Below are 21,706 nucleotides of genomic sequence, written 5' to 3'. Positions count from 1 at the left end.
GGCATCACTGTGGTTGCATATCTCGCTTGGCTGATTTAAAGCGCCGCCTATATATGTGCATGCCGAACGTACTACTATTGGTTATCACAACTTCAGTCAACCACTGGTTCAGACAGTCACACAATGTAACACGATAGTAACTCAATGTCACATCTGCCGAAACAAGTTCTGCTCGGCATCCAGTATCAGCACCTTCGAAGCTTCAAGTGCACAGGCCTCGTAGCATTCATTACTCTAACTAAAAGTTAAACAATCAAAAAGGTTATATTAAATATACACTATGAACTGGTACAAATTTATGAGGGGCTGTAGGAACTATTTAGATGACTGGGACAGGGCGGCGCCTGCCAGTGCGGTGCAAAAGAAGGTGCTGCAAAGGAGTTCCTTGAACTCCAGCAAGGGCTTCTTGAATCCGCAACTCGCGCTGGATCATTTTGCTCAGAGTTGGGGTATGGGCATTCTTGGCCTGAGCGCGCCCCATGCACCGTCCAAGACCCTATGAGCACACATCTGCTAATAGTGAGTGGTTCGGCAAATCTGAAACTCCGCCACGGCAGACTCAGTTTGGTGACAAGCAGACGTGATATTTGGCTCTGTCACACCTGAACAAGGATCTCAATCATTTCTCGACCAATTTTGATTATTCAACTTCGCAGTAGTGTATTATAAGTGTACAATGATATGTGGTTGGACAGAATATGATTTGAAGCAGAGTTAAGTGAGATATTGCAAAGTGTCTGAACCAGTGGTTGACCGAAGTTGTGATAACTGATAGTACGTACTCGTGTGACTCCAACATTTAGCCTAAAAAAATTTGAAATTCAATGAGCCACAAGGTAAAATCCTTTCTCAACTTGACCGATACAAAATAATACGATGCTAATATAAAAATTCAGTTGGCGATCGAAGCACAAAATCTTGATGCCATCATGATGCGCTGGCGTGAATGGCCAGCATCTGTTTCGAAAGAGGTTGCCTTGGACTGCAGTGTGAGTCCACGGAAGTTGTTATTCCATCAATGCCTGAGCGCTGAGCACGTTGCCTGCCAATAATTTTCTTCGCATTACAGGCCTAGTTTCATCATCCGAAAATGTATTGTGCAGTGCATTTCCACAGCTTTCACTTTCAAAAATAGCTTTCTCAATGGCATGATGCTTGCAAGATAATAAGGTAGAGATTCTCTTCAATGAATATCTGCCGATTGTTTTATTGAGGTCAAATATTAATCTTCCCCATCTTGCACTTGTGAATGACTTGTATCATGGTGATATTTGGAAGACCTCACTTGGGCCGAAAAAATCTCGTACCAGTTACCCTCCTAATGCTACTGCAATTACTAAGGATATCATTCATATCCTTACTGTGATGCGATTATGTGCATGTGTCACCTTTAAAATTTGATGTGTGAGTCTTATCTTTTTCTCACTGGTTTCCTGATTGGCAATGCAAAGCAATGTGACTACAATTTGTTTTTCATAATCTGCCCTATTTCACCCCATCGACGACATTACAAGCAGAAAATAAACAGATCTCATCGTACCACAGTGGGTTTTCACTGGGAACCTTGGACGAACCGGACCACGGCAGCACTAGTCACTGTGACCAGTGATGCCTTCGAGCACAGCAGCCCCTTGAGCCTGTGAATTGGGAGATAGGTTAACGAAGGCAGATATCCACTGTTGCAAGCTATTAGCTGCAATGGGAATGGGAGGAATGGGGAGAAGTGGCTCATCTGTTCAGGAAGTCTGGTTTTTCAACAGGCCAGCATGTCAGGACTCAGGACGGTGTTTCAACCAGCGGCAGAACAGCGGCAGCTCATGCTAGGCGCTTTCAGCCACAATTTATTCACGAGTCATCGGCATGCCCGAGGAAATGTCGGCCAAAGATACCCCAGTTCCTTATGGAACTGAAGAGGAGACATGCGTCAATGTTGCTCACACGTTCGAAACGTACATTACAGTGTGTTGCATATGAGATTGCTGCAGTAGGCCTCACTATCGGGACCAGGACTTTTACAGCTGTCATATCCTGCATTCCGGACCAACATCCGACGATGTTCCCACGCCTCATCCGGACCTCCGGACCTCCTGTCCATGTCTCCAGACCCAATCCTCTATCCATCCGGATCCCTGTACTCCTGCATCTGATATCCACATCTCCGGATCTCCGGATCCGACCTATCTGTCATGTCCGAACTCAAACCTTAAATCAGCGCCCATCCCCTTATGGTAATCACCTGTCTCCGGACTTCCGAACATCCAGATCCGACCTGCGTCTATCTTCTGTGCCTTATCCCTTTATATGTTCCTTCTCAAGTTAGACTATACTCATTTTCCGTACCTCATTTCATCTCCAAGTTCATTTCCTATGATCTGTCTTATTTTCTAATACATTTCCACATGCTCGTTGTAGAAACAACAATCCTGAGAGGAACAAAAGAAAGCTCCTGACTGATATATTTGTGTTGTGGTCTTTGCACTGCCTAGTCTGCTATACTTGCCTGACAAGTGCGTTCGACCCAGGGGTCTGCGGTCTGGGAATAGTCTTGGGGGTAAGTGAGTGATGTGTGATCAATAGTCCGAGCGCGGGAAACAATGTTCGAAGGTATAATTACGATGTCCGATGCAAAAGCGTCGGGTCCGATGTTTTCGGGGTTTCGGGTTATCGGGTTCGAGTTCGGGGTGTCGGAAACTAATAGTAACGCTATAGCGAGCGTCGGAAGAGCGAGCGGTGTGCGCAATAATAACAATGACTGATACAGGCGGTGAAGGAACGGTGATATTCGCAATGTCAACTAAGAACTACGAAATATCGGGTTTGACCACTAAGCATCGGGGAACTGCTCCCCTCTACTTGGATAATGAATAATGCTCGAGGTCAGTCCAATATATATGTAAGTACGTAGAAATGCGGAACCCGTAGGCGAAAGTAGCGGCGGAGTATTTCAGATCCGAAGTACATGTAAATAAACATGAGGCGCTGCGGACTATGGGAAAACATGTAATAGCGCTGGCTACGACGTGAGCAATGTGCAAAATAATGAACTACACACCTAGTGGGGCTAGCAAGACAGGACGGGACACGGATAGGACAAGTGCGCGGGAAAACATCGGGTCCGATGCGGCCTAAACGTCGGGTTGGCGGGTTAGCGTCGGATAACATCGGGAAGTGATTAGCATGTGACGGGTATTTGACGTGTACTGTGAAATAGCTCGATACGAGCCCAGCGCCAGCTCGTGTCCTACATCTCCTACGAACTTTGAATACTGACTGTCCCCAGTCAGTGTACTACTCAAGCGAAAGCGAGGGAAGAATAGGAGGTTTAAACATGATATGCGCGGGGAATGGATGTCTATGACTCTGATGCGACGAAGTGCGATCCGAATGTCCGAAATCAGCGGCCGATGTGCGGGAAAAACGGCGGGTTTGTCAGGTCCGAAGTGCGGATATGCGTGATTGTTTCAATATTTCGTGATGAGTGCGGCAACGGATAAATCTGATGAATGCGAGGTATCTCAAGCATAGGGGAAGTGATGCGAAGGTATGCGATGTGCGGGAATGTATCTGAGCGGCCGACGCGGCCGATGCGATGCGCGGGAACTTTCCGAGTGCAAGTCCGAAAATGCACTGATATGTGTCTGCTCGTGTTCTGACATCTTTTCCTACTTCTCTGCATAATCTATCACTGTTCTCTTCTGCACAAATGCGATGGATGCAAACAACTCAATGTCCGAGTGTGCAATGGTATCCGAAGTCCGAAATCGTCGGCCGATGCAATGTCCGAAAATCTGCGCTTGTCCTATGTGTCCCCTATGTCTGTATCTCGGATCCGATGCTAGGTGGTCCCCCACTAGGGTGTCTAATAAAAAACAATGAAAAAAATAATCGTAAGTGCCAAATGAATTTTCGGATAACATAGTCAAGATGATACTAGGGATGCAGATTACCATCTGACTTGACTTCTTCGTGCAACTTTTGACTGTCTTTCTTCGGGTTTTTTCGGGTTTTTCTACGTATATATAAGGGTGCGCGCGCGATGCGCAGTTCGAAGATGAAATGCTATATAAATAGGGGTTATTAGCGCGCGTTCGGATTCGAATGTCTGTGTACTATTAGTTTCTTCTGTAGGTGCGGATGTATGAGGATAGGGATTTTTCGGGTTTATTGAGATATGAAACACCGGCCTAAACCCGGGGTAAAACGTGCGAAGCTAGTATGCGCAAGCTATGAACATATGTGCGCATTTTCGGGTATCGCGTTACCCGAAATTTCGGGGTTTCGAACTATAGCTTTTTCCTAAGGTAAAGACGTCGTTGGCTTTCATACTGGTAAAACGCGATCTGGGAGTGCGATGGACGAGGGTATTGAAAGCGTCGGTAGACCGGATGATGGAGTCGGATAATTCGGATCCGATGCGACGGGTGACAGTAGGGCGAAACTCTGCAGGGAAACTGTGGGTAAATGGGGCATATCTTCGGGATGACGGGGAAATGTGTTTCGGGTGTTTCGGGTTTTGACGTGCGGATTTTCGGGTGTGACAATTCAAAATGATACCTAGACCAAGTGACATAACCGGTGAGAAATAAAGCGACGGCTACTGCGTGAACAAAATAATCAGTGCGATCTGGAGAAGGTAAAACGAGTTCGTGATCTAAACTCCTGGTACAAATATCCCATATTTCGGGGAATTCGTCGGCCGATGTTTCGGGTATCTCGGGTACGTTGTCTTCTAGCGACGTTAGCTCTGAATCTAAGACTTCTGATGTTAGTACGTCTGCATCAATGACTTCTACGAATACATCCAATTGTTCCAATGGTAACTGAACTTGTCCGAAGGTCAAGTCCGAAATTTCAGGACTTCGGACTCCCTCTGGGGCGTCGGATGTTGCGATAGGGTCTTCGGGTGCGGAGATTTCTATTTCTGAAGTTAGGCGTTCTTGTGCGGGTGTGTATTCGTCACTTAGGGGAAGTGTCCACCATTCATAACCATCAAATTCCTCGGGTTCGGGTATTTCGGGCTGCGGATCGGGTCGGGTATACTCGTGTATGCCTCCTTCTGGGTAGGACGACAGAATTTCGTTAGTAAAATCTAACCAAGATGTACCTCGGGCCTCAGGGCATCCTGCCCATAGTTCTTTGTGGTCGCATTGGATATACCTGAGAGTATACTTGATGAGCTCAGTGTCCGATAAATTGCACTTTTGTCCGAGTTGGTCTACAGATTGCAAAAATGCGAAAACTCCGTAAACATCGCCAGTGAATCTTGGGGCTGATTGTTCTGTCCTGAATGGCATGCCAAATCTGTCGGGCATGATGGGAAAAACTGCGGGTACGTCGGAAATATCGTCGGGTCGTCGGGTCCGAAGTACGGGTTCGTCGGGAAATCCTAAAATCAAAATCACTTAATCAAAACTAAACCAGATGGACCCCTCGCGGTGGGCTCCAGTTGTAGAAACAACAATACTGAGAGGAACAAAACAAAGATTGCTCCAAACTGATATATTTGTGTTGTGGTCTTTGCACTGCCTAGTCTGCTATACTTGCCTGACAAGTGCGTTCGACCCAGGGGTCTGCGGTCTGGGAATAGTCTTGGGGGTAAGTGAGTGATGTGGGGTCAATAGTCCGAGCGCGGGAAACAATGTCCAAAGGTATAATTACGATGTCCGACGCAAAAGCGTCGGGTCCGATGTTTTCGGGGTTTCGGGATATCGGGTTCGGGTTCGGGATGTTGGAAATTAATAGTAACACTATAGCGAGCGTCGGAAGAGCGAGCGGTGTGCGCGATAATAACAATGACTGATATGGATAATGAAAGAGCGATGATATTCGCAATATCAACTAAGAACTACGAAATATCGGGTTTGACCACTAAGCGTCAGGGGACTGCTCCCCTCTACTTGGATAATGAATAATGCTCGAGGTCAGTCCAATATATATGTAAGTACGTAGAAATGCGGAACCCGTAGGCGAAAGTAGCGGCGGAGTATTTCAGATCCGAAGTACATGTAAATAAACATGAGGCGCTGCGGACTATGGGAAAACATGTAATAGCGCTGGCTACGACGTGAGCAATGTGCAAAATAATGAACTACACACCTAGTGGGGCTAGCAAGACAGGACGGGACACGGATAGGACAAGTGCGCGGGAAAACATCGGGTCCGATGTGGCCTAAACGTCGGGTTGGCGGGTTAGCGTCGGATAACATCGGGAAGTGATTAGCATGTGACGGGTATTTGACGTGTACTGTAAAATAGCTCGATACGAGCCCAGCGCCAGCTCGTGTCCTACATCGTACATAGCCTTACCCCTCTGCTTACTGATCTGCACAGACTTGCCTCTAGTATATAAACCCCAGTAGATACTCCTGTATTTCCTTAGTCTGAATATTACATCCCTAGGCCGGAGCTCCGATCCTCCGATCCTCCGCTCCTCCGCTCCTCCGCTCCTCCGCTCCTCCGCTCCTCCGATCCACCATTCCTCCAAGTTTCCAGAAGTTCCTCTGGTACTTTCCCGCGGTCCTCCGGACCTATTCTGCTTCGGACTTTGTCCTTGCAGCCTTTCCTCTGTTTGCTTCTACTCAGGACAAGTCCTGAGTAGCCATTACACATATCCCCGTCAGGACGAAACTCCATCGTAATTTCCGCATCTGCAAAACGACTGAAATGAACGCTTAACTTACGCGCATTACGAACACTTACGAATGCTTACGACTTCAGTAGTGAACTCATGCGATTGGTGGAGATCTGACAACTCACTTAGTCGTGTCAAAATCACGAAATCAAGTCTTAGATTTAGTCTTAAATTGTTTACCGAATCTTATCTTTGTAAGATAGTCCAATCAATCAATCTAACATTGCGATGCACACCACAAGTCATCGAGACTTGAGAGAACTACATAAAGTCTGTGTGTAGCGTGTGATACCATTCCTTGTCTGAAAAATTGTTAAGGTAGAAGGTATCATAGCGTTCCAAACACGTCGAGGAGTCAACAGCACGATTAGCTCTGTCCCCGTAAACAGGAATGAGCTCGATCGCATGGGTAACATCGAGCAGAGGAATGATCATGCCAACCCACACTTGTGTGCCATCAGGACCGGTCACAAAACGGCACTTGACGTGGAACATCATGACTCCAACATCATCTTGAGGACGTGCGACGACTTCGAAGAGCTGTACATAGAGGAAGATTTGATCAAGTTCAGGAGGCAATGGTGGGCCTTTCTTTGACAAGCCGAACACCATGCAAACTTGAGCTACAATGGCGTCTAGTGAAGAAATGCATGAATACAAAGATACTGACCATAACTTCAAAACTCACCAAGATTTTCACCTTCTTCACCTTCACTGTGCATCTGCAGCAGGACAGCATCGCAATTTCCACGAGGATAATTGGTAGATGGTGGATATGCTTGTACCTGCTGGCTCGGCATGACGAGACGCGGACACAACATCGAATGCAGCTGAATACGAAACTTGTTCCAGACATTGAGCAGACGGTTCTGGAAACGAGTTGCGAGCATAGGGTTGACACTTTCAATGAAGGAGCGAAGCTTCAGAGGAAAGTCAGGAAGCTGGTATAATCACGCCAAAACAGGCGGTGTCTTGTTGGTGTGGTCACTGGATACAGTGATATGAAAGGCGATCCTGCTGTCTTCAGACAGCAGGCCTTTAAGGAAATGGTTGCGAACAGGGCGAGGGCCTTGCAGATGAGACAGTTCTTCAGGAGCGACGCGCATGATCCAACCCAACATCGGGTCCATGTCAACAACTTCGTCAAATTCATTGATGATCAGGTTGTTGAGGGATAAGCTGTTTGAGTGGAGGAGGGTGTAGAGGTCAAACTGGCGTGCAGTTTCTTCCCGGTCCAGGAGACGGACAACTTGCTGAGTGAACGTTGCACGTTGGTGGCTGGTGCACTCAAATGGATTCTTGCACTGTGTGATGAGCATACGCTCACTGACATCAGCAGTAAATTGTATGATGGAGCCAAGCTGGGGGATGGCTCGAGCGAATGATGCTAAGAGCTCAAGTTTTGGGATTTCAAAATGCTCAATAGGACCCGATGTTCCTCGGCGAGCCTTGGCACGGAGAATTGCATGTTTGAAGTCGTGAAACTCTTGGAGTGAGGAGATCATATCAGCGATTGACATTGGAGTGAAAGTTGGAGACTGTGCTTTGTAGATGAAATCAACCAGTGCACGAACAGCACGGACGAAATCAGGATCGACGACACCTGCGATTGTAGGTACAATTGTGCGTTGGATGTCCCGATGTTCCCAACCGGTCATCTGCTGGACATGCGAAACACCTTGCCCAAAGTGACAGGTTCCAATGTGTTTATGCTGCGAACAAAAGCGAGTATCAAGTTCATCAGCCCCAACAACTTCCTTACACCACTTGAGAATGTGATCGAAGAAAAATTTGTGGCATGTGTGGAGAAGTTCAGGTGCAAGGAAAATAGCTGGATCAGCGAAGTGCCAGTCACGCCAGAAGGGAAGCTGCACCCCGCTGAGATGTGACACTTTGGCTGCTTCTTGAAATTCCTGGACCTTCCAGGGATCGATACACTGACCAAGTTCTTCAAGCGTCCTGAGTGTGCCTTGGCCATCGCGAGGTTCATACAACTTTCCGTCCCCGAACTGTGACTGGATGGCTAGAGTGACTGGTGATGTATTCTTACTTACACATGAAATCATTTGTTGTTCGGGGAGGTTGGCGGTATATGCGACAAGGGGGGTAAAGCCATAGTGTAAGAGACCCAATGGGTCCACCATACTTGTGCCTACAGCGGCAGCCTGCTTGAGATTCCTGCAGACTATATCCATGCACCGATGCCACACACGGGCTTGCAAGAGCGAAGAGAACTCGGGGTTGCAAATGTACTGGGGAATGGGCATATACGCGATGCACGACCATGCGTGAGCTGTAGCCTTCATGTGAATGTCAGATCGGATGTTAGTGATGGTAAGGAATGTGGGATGCATCTCGAGACCTCCTGTGTGTCGAGTGACTGGAGTTTTGTCCGATGCAAGAACAATGGGTACAATGGTAGCACCTCGTGGAAGCTCGTCCTATGCATAAAAACTATTGTCAGAATTCGTATTCAAACATAAAAAATAATACAAGCCTGGATATCATGCACACGCGAACTCGACATCCATTCACCATATTCCCATTCTCCATCAACAAATATCTCATATGGATCGAATTCCATGTCATTGGCAAAAATTGGATTGCCGAATATGTGCTTCGTTACCTCCAAAGCATCACGCCAGATAAGATGCACAGGATGCGTTGTAACATAACCATCTGTCTCGATTGTTGTGCAGCGCCCCTGCGGTCCCTTTGGCAGGGCGTCCATAAAGGTTATCAGTTGGGGCGCAGTTTTGAATGTGGGTTGTTGCCGTGTTTCTGACCTCACCTAATAGCGAGGTGTTAAAATTTAAAAGTTAATGTAAAGTTCACTGACCCATAATAGCTTCAAAAAGCGACTTATTTGCCCCTGATTCAGATTCTCGATGAGAAATTTGGCGAGTTCCCATTCCTCCCTCCCAGAAAATGGGTAGTACATGTTATGTTCGCGAGCGGACTCATAGTCATGAGCCTTCATGCATTCAAACGTATTTGGCCGTTGAAACCCGTAAATAGACCCTGATTTTGTGTGATACTGACCCATGCGTTCTTCACCTGGACCAGCAGGTTGGTGAAGTGCATGCGGGATGGGTACAGCATTGCATTGTGGATCATCTGTAAGGTGAGTGCAAAGTTCTTCTACCCTCACAAATGGCGTGGAACAGGTGGGACAAGAATACTGGCTAGTACCACTAGTATATAGCCAGCTTGATCAGGACCATCGTGTAGGGTTTGATATCATCAAAAAAATGTACTCTCCGGCCCTAAAAAACGTCTCGTCAGAGATAAAGCCCTCTTCCACATTGGATGCCATTCTGGGAGCGTTCAACTTGAAGAGCTTATTGATACAGCCTCAGCCTGAGGTTTAAGATGGCACGCCGCACTGTGTATTCGGAATTCTGTTAAGTCCTTCAAACTCCGAAACTTGCTGACAAGTCTGTTGACAGCACCGCAGCGCTGAGGAGAAAACATTCAAATCCTCGAAGTTCATTGTTCATATCATGCTGGACACTTGTATTGCTACTATGCGCCCTTCTAGCCCAACCAGCTCTGCAACTTTCGTCGAACATTCCTCTCCTGCTTATAGAGCAGGTCTTAAGGCTCAGCATAGGTCTCGGTCTCTACGCAGGTCTTGGTCTCCCCAGGGGAACTACTCCTTACACTCTCCCCGGGCGAACTACTCCTTACGATCTCCCAAGGGGAGCTGCTCCTCATTTAACTCTGCTTTGTTTGACTCTGAGTCAGAGGGATATGATATCCCTATTGCAAGTTTTGTGTCCCTTGTAAGTCTTTTCCACATGTTTGCTGGTACTTATTGTATTGAACTCAATTGAACAGGCTCCAGAGATTCTGGGCGACACAGACATACCGCCTGAGGACCTCAAAGTGGCTGTTGCCGCTCAGTATGCTACTTGCGAGAAGCTTCGCCACCTTATCATGACCAGGATTTGGCAGGTAGAAGAGGCGAGCAGGTGGACTAATTTCTTGAATCAATCCATCAACAAGTTGAAGAAAGAACATGAAGCCGCAGAAGATGGGCTTCGACTCTGGATTGAAAACACGCAGAAAGAGTGCACAGAGGTTTCTGAACCATCCTCCAGCGTTACTACGAACCTCTTCAAAGCAAAGGAGTCCCTCAAGTTTGTGCAAGGTAAATACAACAATATGGAGGGATTACTTATCGCACACGGGGTCACCGACAGACTTGATCATGGCTAACAACGGTGGTGAAGACTCCAAAAGCGGTCGGGACTAGGCAATCAGTTAAGTTCATTTCTTATCTTGGTCAAGGATGTCACTGATTCATCGATTGCCGCTCTAGATCAACGGTGTACCAGTTTTATGTATTCAAGAGTTTTGTAGTAATGTTTGATGTAGCCTCGTGACTGATTCCTTTAACCTCGTGACTGATTTCTCTTCTTGTCACTATCGATATCATCCGCATTATCACATCTTTTTGCCTATTCTGTTCTTACCCCGCGTGAAACTGCGTCAAACATACTGATCATCATGCCATGAGGTTCACAGCATGCAGATTTCGGTGCGTCTAATACATAAATGTCTGCATTCGTGATTACTGATCGATCTTTCAATTGAATTGGCTGCGCCATGAGGCTGATAGAACCCTGGAGCCAATTAAATAACTCCGGCTGTTAAGCACCTGGACTCGAGCATACATTTTTCATATACATTTTCCACCCACCTTCATCATCATGCCCCCAAAGGCCAGTGCAAGTCGCAAGCACACAAAGATCATGAAAAAGCGTCCGTCGCGCAAGAATGCAAAGGTAAGTCTTGTGGTACTACGTACACATGTAACTAATATAATATTATTAGGCAATTAAAAAACCAGGGAAGAATTCGGGTTTAAACCCGTCTTTGAATTCAGATGCAAGCCAGATCGGCATCCGTGTCGAACAGCCTCAACCTCCGGCATCCTACCAGCCACTAATCTCGTTAATCGACTCCGAAGGCATGGACGAGGACAAGGACGAGGATGAGATGGAGGAGGAAGACGATATGGAGGAAGCCGATGAACATCTCGCACAGCCAGGCCCATTGCAGGGCTACCACCAGCCTTTCAGGCAGCTGGGTCCACCGCCAGACTCCTGGCAGCTCCAACGGCAACATCTTGGGCAGCCAGGCCCGTCGCACAACTACCCCCCACCGTTGATGCAGCCACGTCCACTGCCGGACTCCCGGCAGCTCCAACGGCAGCATCTTGGGCAACCAGGCCCGTTACACGACTACCCCCCACCGTTGATGCAGCCACGTCCACTGCCGGACTCCCGGCAGCTTCAACAGCAGCATCTTGGGCAACCAGGCCCGTCGCACGACTACCACTCACCGTTGATACAGCCAGGTCCACCGCCAGACTCCTGGCAGCTTCAACGACAACAACTTGAGCAACCAGGCCCGTCGCATGACTACCACCCACCGTTGATGCAGCCAGGTCCACCGCCGGACTCCCGGCAGCTCCAGCAGCAACCAGCCCCTTACGCCCACACTTATGGGCTCCCGCAGATTCCATTCACACCCCCGGAGCTCGTATCTCGTGAGGCACATCACTTTGATGTGCCCACACCGACGACCTTCAGGAATATTGGACGGATGCACGATAGGCAGAGGGAGGAAGAACGGACACGTTATCTGGGACACTTACCCATCGACTTGCCTGGAATTCAGAAGGTATTTGTATACGATCCTTGCCGCCCACCCGAAGGCCACCGGGGACAAATGTTCCCAACTGGGGTTATCAGAGTGCGTCGCTCACTTGTATCATGATCGTGACTGACTCTCTTCTACAGGCAACAGGAGACATCACTGTCACTGCACCGCTCCCGTCTCGGCGAGAGTTGCCTCCGGTATCTAGTACTCCTCCCTCTCCCATCACTACTGTAGCTGGTCCCGGGCCTGTGGCCAACAGTCCACGCTCCCATCCTTATGCTCCCCAATGTTCGACTAATGAGAAATTCAAGACCATGATGGAAGCCGCAAAGTCCAATATGCGCTGCAAAGTGTTATTAGAGAACGCTATGCCCGAAACAGGCGCCAACGCGACGATGGCGGAGGCGGCGCTGTCTACAGCTCGCTGGGACTTCATGCCTGACGCGGAGGTCCCCAACTACGAAACATGCCTTAAGACCCTCCGAACCCTCACAACGACCATACGAATGGCATTCAAGACGAGGGCGCGCCACGAAGTCCCAGTCCATTATGATCTTAACCGTCCATTGGACGCAAACATGGAGATCACACACAGGAAACAACGCGTTCCAACACTCATTGAGAATCACGCGTACTTGTTTTTGGTGAGTTCTTCTTTGTGTATTACCTCTTCTAATAACTAATCCTTTTTTTTCTCTAGCACGAAACAAACGATCCTGACTTGCTATCCCCGGTCAACCATCCTGGCGTACACGCCGTCATCGTCGCAGCTGTGTGGGAAACCGGTTTCCACACAGAGCTGGACATAGACGATGTGGACGCTCTCGATAATGTGATTTCCCTCGGCGGTGCCGCAACACACTCAGTCCTCATGGAGCATCTCAGCGGGAGACGTCAGACGGTGGAGTTTTCAGTGTCTTCGTCATCTGGAGCAGAGTATCGTTTCATTCAGCAACACAATCTCGCCATTCGTGAAGTCCCTGCAGTATATGACGCTTCCATTTCTTCAAAGAAAGATTTAGTTGAACGAGGTATATCTACTATCAGTGCTAGTATGTCTGATGCTGTAGATATGTAGATAAGATTTGATTACTTTGTGATAATCTTGCACTTTCATAAGATTCACTCAATATATCTTATTTTGGAAGTATTTGGGATGCTCGCTCACGCAGAAACTTTAAAGACGCTAAGCGGTCACCTAAAATCAAACACCGCTCATCGAGCACATCCAACTTTTAGATGCGGAAGTTCCTCCGGAACTTTCCCGCACTCATCCGGAAGTTTCTCGCACTCGTCTGGAAAGTCCTTCCGACGTTTCCCACGCTCCTCCAGAAGTCCTTCGGACTTCACTGGACTTTCTCCAGACTTCATTCTGAAGTTAAGGGCACATACTCAGGTAAGGGGCCCAGCGCACGAGCTGAAGCCAAGCCCCTTGGAATCAGTCCTACCCTTTGTGCATGGTCTTAACAAAAGCTCAATTAAGGGATTAGCGTTTAACATCTTGTATACTGTCCTCTGCGAGCATTGAGCAAGCTGAGATATTTCAAGAGCTGTGTGCTGTTCAGATATTCTGGCCCATTTCCTGGTTAGTGAATGGCCCCTATGATAATGAACTGGCTCGTTTCATCCTTAACCTAATTAGGATGCAGTTCTGGAGCACTGCTGCGCTCATACAGGTTTGGAGCTATTCATATCCTGCACTGCAATGGTTTGTTGTACGTTTAAGTTGGGGTTTATTGTGCTTCAAATTCAAGGCCAGACGCTATTGGCATTTTCTTTCCAGTCTTGCAGAAGTATAAGTATCTGGCTAGAAGCAGATAGTTCCCATCAACACACTCTCAATAGTTCACCAAATCGCCAGCCTCATACCGTCGCTTCATGGTTTTCTTCTGGGATCACTTCATGCTTTCATTCTGGAATTACTTCACGGTTTTTATTGTCACTTCGCCAGCTTCAGAACAGGGCAGCCTGGTATCACCAGAAACTCTGGGTAAGCGCTATTCATTGTCACTGTCATTGAGGACACGATGTTCTGACCCCCAGTTCAACACTGACACCACACAGCATGACCCCCAGCTTAGGATGAACCACTGGGCAAAGATGAAGACTGCATTTTTTAGATGCCAACTCGCATGCTGAGTCACCTACAATCAATTTCGACTCAGACAATGCAACCGGAGCAAGTGGGCGACACATTTCTGGCCTGTTACTGTCGTATGCTGATCAGTCCTCTAGGATACAACACTCCCGGGGCTAGGTTCTGGCCACAGCAACCACCATCTCCAGTGGCCTCAGGCTATTCCTCTCAAATATTAACTTGCCGCAGGAACTGGGAGCGTGTCACGTATTTGGGCCCTGGCTCTGTAGTGGGTAGCCCGACCATGAACATCCGATCTCCGCATGCTTCTGGCACCAGTAAGTACACACGTTAACGTGATATAAACTTATTGATTGGATTGCTAGCATTCCGTTGATACGGTCGTTCCTAGTCGCTACTGAACGCTTGAAGAGGATTATAGTTTAAAGGAGCTAGAAGAGTGTTAATGACCGCATGTTGAAGTTCTGCGTCAGATTTATTTGGGTCTTTTCTGGTTTAGTAGGGTCAATTCATTGGCAGCTGAATAAGGCGAGAAAATATAATTTGGATTGATAAATTTCTTTTCTATTACTTGGCTTATTGTTGAACATGGTGCCTTAAGATGAAGATTGACTCCGCATAGATATGTTCCCATGGAAAAGTTTGAATCATTTGGAAGATTGCTTGGCTGCTTGAGATCCTTCCATCAGAAACTTAGATGGTGGACGAGGCCAACTAGTGCATCCGTGTTTTGTTACTCAATTGATCATTTGTGCAAGATTAGAATCAGCGCTATCGTAGTGTATGACACGGATAAGGTTGTATACCCGTATACGCACCTGCAGGTGAATGTGAGTCAGGTGGTACAGGGTATGGGTACCTGTGTTTGGCCCATCTTTGGCACGGGCACAGGTACGAGGACCTACAAATCTTGGGTACCCTGGACCTAGACTATGGGCGCCTCAAAGACGGAGGGCAAATTTGCTCAAGTAACTATAAGTCATGGTAGCCGCTTGCTTGAAGATAGAGATCATTCAATTGACAGGCATCGAGAACAATGATCCCAATTTGGTCTACAAAGCAATCATCAGAAAACTGTCCCAGGCCAAGAAAACACTTTGCCTGTACCGTTTGTATGCCTCCAAGAGAAGCAGTGTACATGCACGAAGTGAGAGAGCCGTTCTTGTAGCTTGGTGTTGTATGTATCTGTGGGTGTGGCTTTGATGGTGAAAGATGAGGCAGAACCAGTAAGGACCGGTGTAGAGACTCGTGCCTCACATTGTGTGATATGGCAGTTTTCACTAGGGAGTACATGGCACGAACTTGTAGCATCACTCTGCATGCTATCCACAGCTATTCCTATACAAGGTGCAGCTTTCCCGTGCAATGCGCAACATGCACGCACACTTCCCGCGCTTCACGATGTATATGCGCGCGCGCTTTCCCGCGCTTGAGCGCCCTATAGCGCCAGCCAACCAGACACATCCATCCACTGTCCACCAAGTTCTCTAGTGCATATATTTCCATTTCTCTTATCTGTGTATTGTTCCACCTTTATTTTTATCATGGACCCTTACTTACATATATCTTTACATACCTCACTCGGTAGCGCTTTGGCTCTGCATGACAGCGCTTAGGCGCCATATATAAGCGCCAGCAGTACATAATATTACTTACCTACCAACTCACCAACACACTCACCCTCTTACTACCTAGAAGAAGATAGTTGAAATCTATTCCTTGGCACCTTGCATAGAACGTCTCTCAGCTTGCAACTCTCACCTCTTGTCTAGTATCTAATCATCACTTAAGCAAACTCAATCTTACTCTCTCTCATTTCCGCTCACGTGCGCGCACGCTTCCCGCACCTTGCACGCACCTTCGCTTTCCCGCGCTTCGCATCAGTCAACCAGTAGCGCCTACTACTAGATCTTTGCTGCACTCACTTCCCCTTTACTAGGGTCGAATGCACTTGTTGTCTCAAGTATAGCAGACTAGGCAATGCGCGACCTTACAACATTTATAGATACAGTCAGGAGCATCATTTGTTCCTCTCAGTATCGTTGAACCTTCACCAGCTCTATGAGTTGAAGGACATATGCAACCTCGAGACAAACTTGAGTAGAAAGATACAAAAATCAAGAAGAAACTCACTTGGGTATTAAACCAGGTCGGGATGCGGATGAAGTTAACTACTTCAACAGACAGGTCTTCAGATATAGATGGCACGAACTGTGCTCTTGTTGTATGTCACTACCAATTACTAGGCATATGCATGGGTTTTGAAAACCCGTGCGGGTGGCGGGTGCAGGTACCCCTCGGGTATGGGTGGGGGTCCGCATTTTGGGTACCCGGACCCTCACCCACACCCGTGCTCGGGTTTGACCGGTACATTACATAATCAAGAACTACAGCGGTACTTACACTTGTGCTAATGCTGACATCTGCCTACTACTTATAGTGTGCTATGCCCCTCCATCTTCTTCAACACAACGCCTACCTTCAAGCTCGAGCCATGCTGACCAAAGTCGTCGCCCACCGTTCGCAGTATGTGAGTATGCTGATTCTCATTCGAGCAAGAGCCATGCTGATCCAAGCCCCCACCATTCGCAGACTGTGAATCTGTCGATCCTCATTCGGGCAAGAGCCATGCTGATCTGAGTCGTTGCCCACCGTTCGCAGGAGTTGAGTCCGTCGATCCTCGTTCAAGCAAGAGCCATGCTGACCCGAGTCATTGCCCGCCATTTGCAGTTGGTGAGTCCGTCGATCCTTGTTCGAGCAAGAGCCATGCTGATCCGAGTCGTTGCCCACCGTTCGCAGGAGGTGAGTCTGTCGATCCATGTTCGGGCAAGAGCCATGCTGATCCGAGTTATCGCCCACCGTTCGCAGTTCGCGAGTCTGTTGATCCTCATCCGAGCTTGAGCCACGCTGATTCAAGTCGCTGCCCGCCGTTCGCAGGAGGTGGGTGTCTCATTTTTATATGTATTACCCGCGGGTAAACCCTGCACGGGTATGGGTAAGGGTATGGGCTTGCCATACCCCCCAAAAACCCGTACCCTTCATGGGGGTGCGGGTATACCTCGGGGTGCGGGTGCGGGTAAGGTCTCTGACACCCCGGGGTTTACCCATGTGGATCCCTACCAATTACCTGTGCAGAAGTCATCGTGACTCACCCGGAGGAGGCATTTCCAATCACTGCAATGTGCTTGTTCTGCAGATTTATTGAGCCTGGCCACTGTGCGGAATGAAACGATGCCCCCTGAGACTTGCGAACTCCAGGGGAATCATTGGGACCTCCAAAATACCAACAGCAGATATCATGACGTTGGCCACACTCGACATTCTCTTGCCTGAAGATACATCTTCCACGATGATGTTGTACTGTTGTTTGGCATAATCCCACTCGGCAGATAATACTTTTGTGTTGAATGCAATGTGTGTTAACTTGGACTTAGTGGTTGACGAGCTCAACTCAGAAGGAGCTGAAAGAGTGGCTGAAACCTTAAAATGTCGGTGAGTAGCTAGATTTTGTATACTCTACGTGTTTGCAACAACATCGACTTGCTCAAAATTTTCCTATACAAACGTGTCACACAACCCGGCAGAGCTCTCTGTGGTCATATCTTGGGGCTATTTGGTGATTTTATCACCGGCAGAAGGCAGAAATCTCGGAATCGACCGATCTGGATTTAATTGCGCTTCTATTACGTAACTCCGGCAAGCTATGTTACCCGGCACCTGGAATTCACGGTTTGAGGCGACTTGTCACAAGTCTGTAAGGCCAACATGAAAGCTTACTCCATTTTGCAACTTCCAGATGGAACCAAGTTAGCATACGAGGTACTCGGCTCTGACCACAAGCGGGCATCAGTGCCGCTCGTGTATGTCGGTGGGATGACAACCTGTCGGGGGGACTCGGAGAAAGTATCGTCGCTAGTAGCTAAACATCGACAAGGTACGTGGACAATACTAATCACTGAACGAGTGATGTGTATAAATTGACTCGATACAGTGTTGATATATGACCACAGGTGAATGTCAAGGATTGTTTTATTAACTCGTTGTTTAACCATGAGGTGGCCGCAGGGGCATGGGGGATTCCCGTGCTCGAGAAGACGACCCTTTCACTATCGAAACACTAGCAAGAGACCTTCTCTCTCTAATTCAGCATCTTCAGTGGAGCGAGGTCGCTCTTTGCGGACATTCGATGGGGGGTAGGTTCAAGAAAGGCGATTCACACCACGTCTCACATCTAACGTGTATTATAAGGCATTGTTGTTCAGAGTCTTTTATTCCTACCCTTTCATCGCACGAACCCGACTCCCTTACCTTTTCGTGTGACACATGTTGTACTCGTTTGTACATCATTCAGACCCAACCCAGAGCCATACGGACTCAAGTTACCGAAGAGACCGAAAGGGCCCTTGACACCTGAAATAATCAGGGAGACTGTGCGCCTCTCTTTTCCCCCCGCCCTTGATCCCGAGTGGTTTGCTAGTGAAGGCAATCAGAAGAGAATTGAAGAGCTCATAGATCGCGCGTTCATTGGCAGGTCGTGCTCTTGTTTTCATTTGAGGTGGTCAGTGCTGACCAAAATGATGCAATACTCAGACCCTTCAAGACATTGTGTAGGTGTCCTTCTTCGAGTCCTCTTAGCGTAACGTTTATCCTGTTACAGTACAACAAAAACGAGCAGCCTCTCAATATAATTTCACTGGGTTTCATTCCCACCTGTCGCCAGACACTCAATTCATGATTATCCACGGTGAACTTGATCAGGTCGCGCCTTTCACCAATCTTCAGGGCTTTTTGACGCGTATTCCATGGGCGCGTATGGTACCGGTAGGAGATGGACCAGGTTCACTACCAACACTTCGTTTCGGTCATGATTGGATCGAGTATTTTGATCCCCAGGTTTGGTGTGGCGTTTTCGAAGCGTTTTTGCAGACTAGACGTAAAGAGAAGGCTGTGCTGTAATAACGATTCGTCACCGTTGTAGTGTGTTGTAATATACTTGTAAAGGTATAAATTATGTGCTAGGTCGCGTCCAGTAGCCTTATGTATTCCATGTTTACCCAAGGCGCGTGTCCAAATGTGTCCATCTGTCCGTTGTCCATCAGTGTAGCATATGTGGTATCTGGATAAGAAGGCTTTCGCAACACCACCTTGGGCCAATAATACTTTGTGTGAGGCTTGATTCGCACATTCACCCCTGTCTCCTGGTACTTTCGTAGAGCTGCGACCAGTTCTTCTGGAATCTGTGACAGATCAAAACGCACAAGGAAACGGCAGTCAAATAGGACTTCCAAAGAGTCGTCGCCGCGACTCATGGCGATTGCGAGGCGTTCCGTGATATCGACATCCAATTTTGCAGATAATGTTGCAGTGTCCAACATATAGTAGGGAACAGCAGGCAGTCTAGATGCCATCCACGCAAATCTCTCGCCTGGTTGTAATTGGCGACCAAGACACTGGGTGCCCACTCGAAGTCGCTTCTTAGCGTTGAATATCGCAGGCTGCCAAAGTACTCCACCACCAGCAGTGAATGGTGGGGCACCGTCAGACTGCCACAAAGTGTCGATGATGCGCTGTATGCTGGTTCTGCGTCGGTTGCCGTCCGCACGCAGAGATCCCCATGGATGGAACGATACATAACGCATGACCCGAAGGACCAAAGCAAGACGGACAGTCGGATCCACGATAGCAGGCAGCGCATGCGAGGAGAGTATGAGAGTACTTGGAGGAGAAGGAAGAGTCAAGTTTTTAAGGTGGAACGTGACTAACAAAGCCATGAATCCCGATCTGAAGAGTATTTGGTGCAGTGATCACTCACCCTCGTTATCAACGTCCTCGAGTCGCGACGAAAGAACCTTCACTGCCCCATGAAGCTGATGCAATCCACCTTCGAGGTCCATTGTGGTTTCCTGGAGGTCAGCTGCAGCTATCTTTATTTTTTCAAGGGAACTGGAAATATGTGGTGGTAGTCCAGAAAGTGCAGACTGCATGATAATAAGTGATGCTGGACATAGATTAAAAACAAGATATCACCATATCTTTGCCCTCTTCTTGCAGAGTCAGCATTTGCCTAATCCCATTTCTTAAAGTGATCTCGGGCTGGAAGTTTGTCGGGTCATTCACATAATCGAGCCGGTGTTCTTCACATGTTGCAAGGATCCTGTCCTACAAGTTAGATCAACAAATCAAACTCAAATCCATGTTAAGTAGTCCTGACCTTCCTGACCTCAAGAAGAGGTCTCATAATCCAACGGTTCAATCCATGGTGACCAACCCACCCAAGTCCACCTTCCACATCACCAGTACCCATACCCCATCTACGGCATCGTCGCATGCCTCCTGCGCCGAGTTCGGTCGTTCCCCTTGCAAGACGCATCAATGAAGTCTCTACTTGGTCGTCGGCATGATGCCCAAATGCGACTGAGTGTGCACCAGTGCGTGCCATCCCATCAAATATAACATGATACCGTGCCTCTCGCGCAACTTGCTCCATCGACTGACTAGCGACAGGTTTTGCAGAAAACGGTGGTGTTCCCCAAGGTATGTCAAGCGACAGATGTTCAACCCCCATGGCTGCTGCATTCGCTGCAGAACGAGCTGCCATCGACTGTGAAGCTTCTTGGAGGTTATGGTTCACAGAGAGAGAAACAACTGAGGTCGGGATCGATTGTCTCGCCATGGTTTTTGAGCGCAGGTCAGTCAGCAACTTTTTGAGGAGGAACAGTAAGCAAGTGGAATCTGGTCCTCCCGAGTTGCCAACAGCTAAGGTAAAATGCGCTAAATTTCAAACACGAGATACAATGAAGAGTAACATACCGATCTTGGAATTCACTGGCCACCCATTTGGAGGCATGCACCTCATGAACATCTGGAAAAATTCATTGAAGAGAATTGGTGCAGGACCAATGCCCGCCATGGTGGACAGCAGTCAGATCTAGCCTTGAGCGGAGTAGTCGCGAACTTCTGCAAGCTAAGAATAACTCTTTATAAGGAGGGACGATTGCCTTCCTTGTTCTATCAAGGAGGCCGGAATTCATGCAATTGGTCTGTGGCTGTGCAACAACTACTGAAAAGTCGATCAATTCTCGATAAATCATTTAGCCAGTCCAACGAGCCATTTTACACCACAGTTGCGACGAGCTTTGAGCAAAAATGTGCACAATCAAAGCCAGTACATAGAACGACATCGGATTAAATCCGAGTTGTGGTCCACATCGACTCCACCTAATGTAATTTGCTACGTACGGTTTACTACTATGATGCACGAATGTGAAGCGATTGGCATAGTGTATTAGTGAGGAGAATGCGAATGA

The 21,706-nt window shown here is 47.9% G+C and overlaps 6 protein-coding genes across 6 annotated transcripts; 3 read left to right on the top strand and 3 right to left on the bottom strand.

Moving 5' to 3' along the window:
• Window positions 1-4,258: 4,258 nt before the first annotated feature.
• On the bottom strand, window positions 4,259-5,312 carry HD556DRAFT_1304859 (uncharacterized protein; the record flags this gene model as incomplete). The annotated part of the gene is made up of 2 exons (XM_041299713.1): window positions 4,259-4,451; window positions 4,555-5,312. 2 exons carry the CDS (start codon window positions 5,310-5,312, stop codon window positions 4,259-4,261), a joined length of 951 nt encoding a protein of 316 aa, XP_041164615.1.
• A 1,580-nt stretch (window positions 5,313-6,892) lies between these two features.
• On the bottom strand, window positions 6,893-9,611 carry HD556DRAFT_1430227 (uncharacterized protein; the record flags this gene model as incomplete). The annotated part of the gene is made up of 6 exons (XM_041304888.1): window positions 6,893-7,266; window positions 7,332-7,572; window positions 7,594-8,568; window positions 8,731-9,072; window positions 9,111-9,422; window positions 9,471-9,611. The coding sequence occupies 6 exons, from the start codon at window positions 9,609-9,611 to the stop codon at window positions 6,893-6,895; spliced, it is 2,385 nt and encodes a 794-aa protein (XP_041164614.1).
• Window positions 9,612-9,882: 271 nt separating this feature from the next.
• HD556DRAFT_1304857 (uncharacterized protein) lies at window positions 9,883-10,889 on the top strand (the record flags this gene model as incomplete). The annotated part of the gene is made up of 4 exons (XM_041299712.1): window positions 9,883-9,996; window positions 10,081-10,416; window positions 10,472-10,784; window positions 10,837-10,889. 4 exons carry the CDS (start codon window positions 9,883-9,885, stop codon window positions 10,887-10,889), a joined length of 816 nt encoding a protein of 271 aa, XP_041164613.1.
• Window positions 10,890-11,346: 457 nt separating this feature from the next.
• HD556DRAFT_1304856 (uncharacterized protein) lies at window positions 11,347-14,775 on the top strand (the record flags this gene model as incomplete). Its single annotated transcript, XM_041299711.1, has 9 exons — window positions 11,347-11,421; window positions 11,471-12,394; window positions 12,442-12,945; window positions 13,002-13,353; window positions 13,892-14,016; window positions 14,147-14,291; window positions 14,422-14,484; window positions 14,537-14,716; window positions 14,765-14,775. The coding sequence occupies 9 exons, from the start codon at window positions 11,347-11,349 to the stop codon at window positions 14,773-14,775; spliced, it is 2,379 nt and encodes a 792-aa protein (XP_041164612.1).
• Window positions 14,776-17,981: 3,206 nt separating this feature from the next.
• On the top strand, window positions 17,982-19,385 carry HD556DRAFT_966750 (Alpha/Beta hydrolase protein). Its single transcript, XM_041312150.1, has 6 exons — window positions 17,982-18,333; window positions 18,391-18,409; window positions 18,465-18,592; window positions 18,648-18,930; window positions 18,990-19,006; window positions 19,057-19,385. The coding sequence occupies exons 1-6, from the start codon at window positions 18,165-18,167 to the stop codon at window positions 19,353-19,355; spliced, it is 915 nt and encodes a 304-aa protein (XP_041164611.1). The 5' UTR covers window positions 17,982-18,164; the 3' UTR covers window positions 19,356-19,385.
• A 29-nt stretch (window positions 19,386-19,414) lies between these two features.
• On the bottom strand, window positions 19,415-21,309 carry HD556DRAFT_1230098 (PP-loop family-domain-containing protein; the record flags this gene model as incomplete). Its single annotated transcript, XM_041297321.1, is given in 5 exon segments — window positions 19,415-20,157; window positions 20,212-20,397; window positions 20,417-20,558; window positions 20,611-21,155; window positions 21,210-21,309. 5 exon segments carry the CDS (start codon window positions 21,307-21,309, stop codon window positions 19,415-19,417), a joined length of 1,716 nt encoding a protein of 571 aa, XP_041164610.1.
• Window positions 21,310-21,706: the final 397 nt, after the last annotated feature.

This window comes from Suillus plorans, assembly GCF_016647745.1.
Source record: "Suillus plorans strain S12 chromosome Unknown HD556scaffold_8, whole genome shotgun sequence".
In the NCBI taxonomy this organism is placed as follows: domain Eukaryota; kingdom Fungi; phylum Basidiomycota; class Agaricomycetes; order Boletales; family Suillaceae; genus Suillus; species Suillus plorans.
The sequence above is the reverse complement of the archived record's forward strand: the minus strand, read 5'-3'. Positions and strand labels throughout refer to the sequence as shown.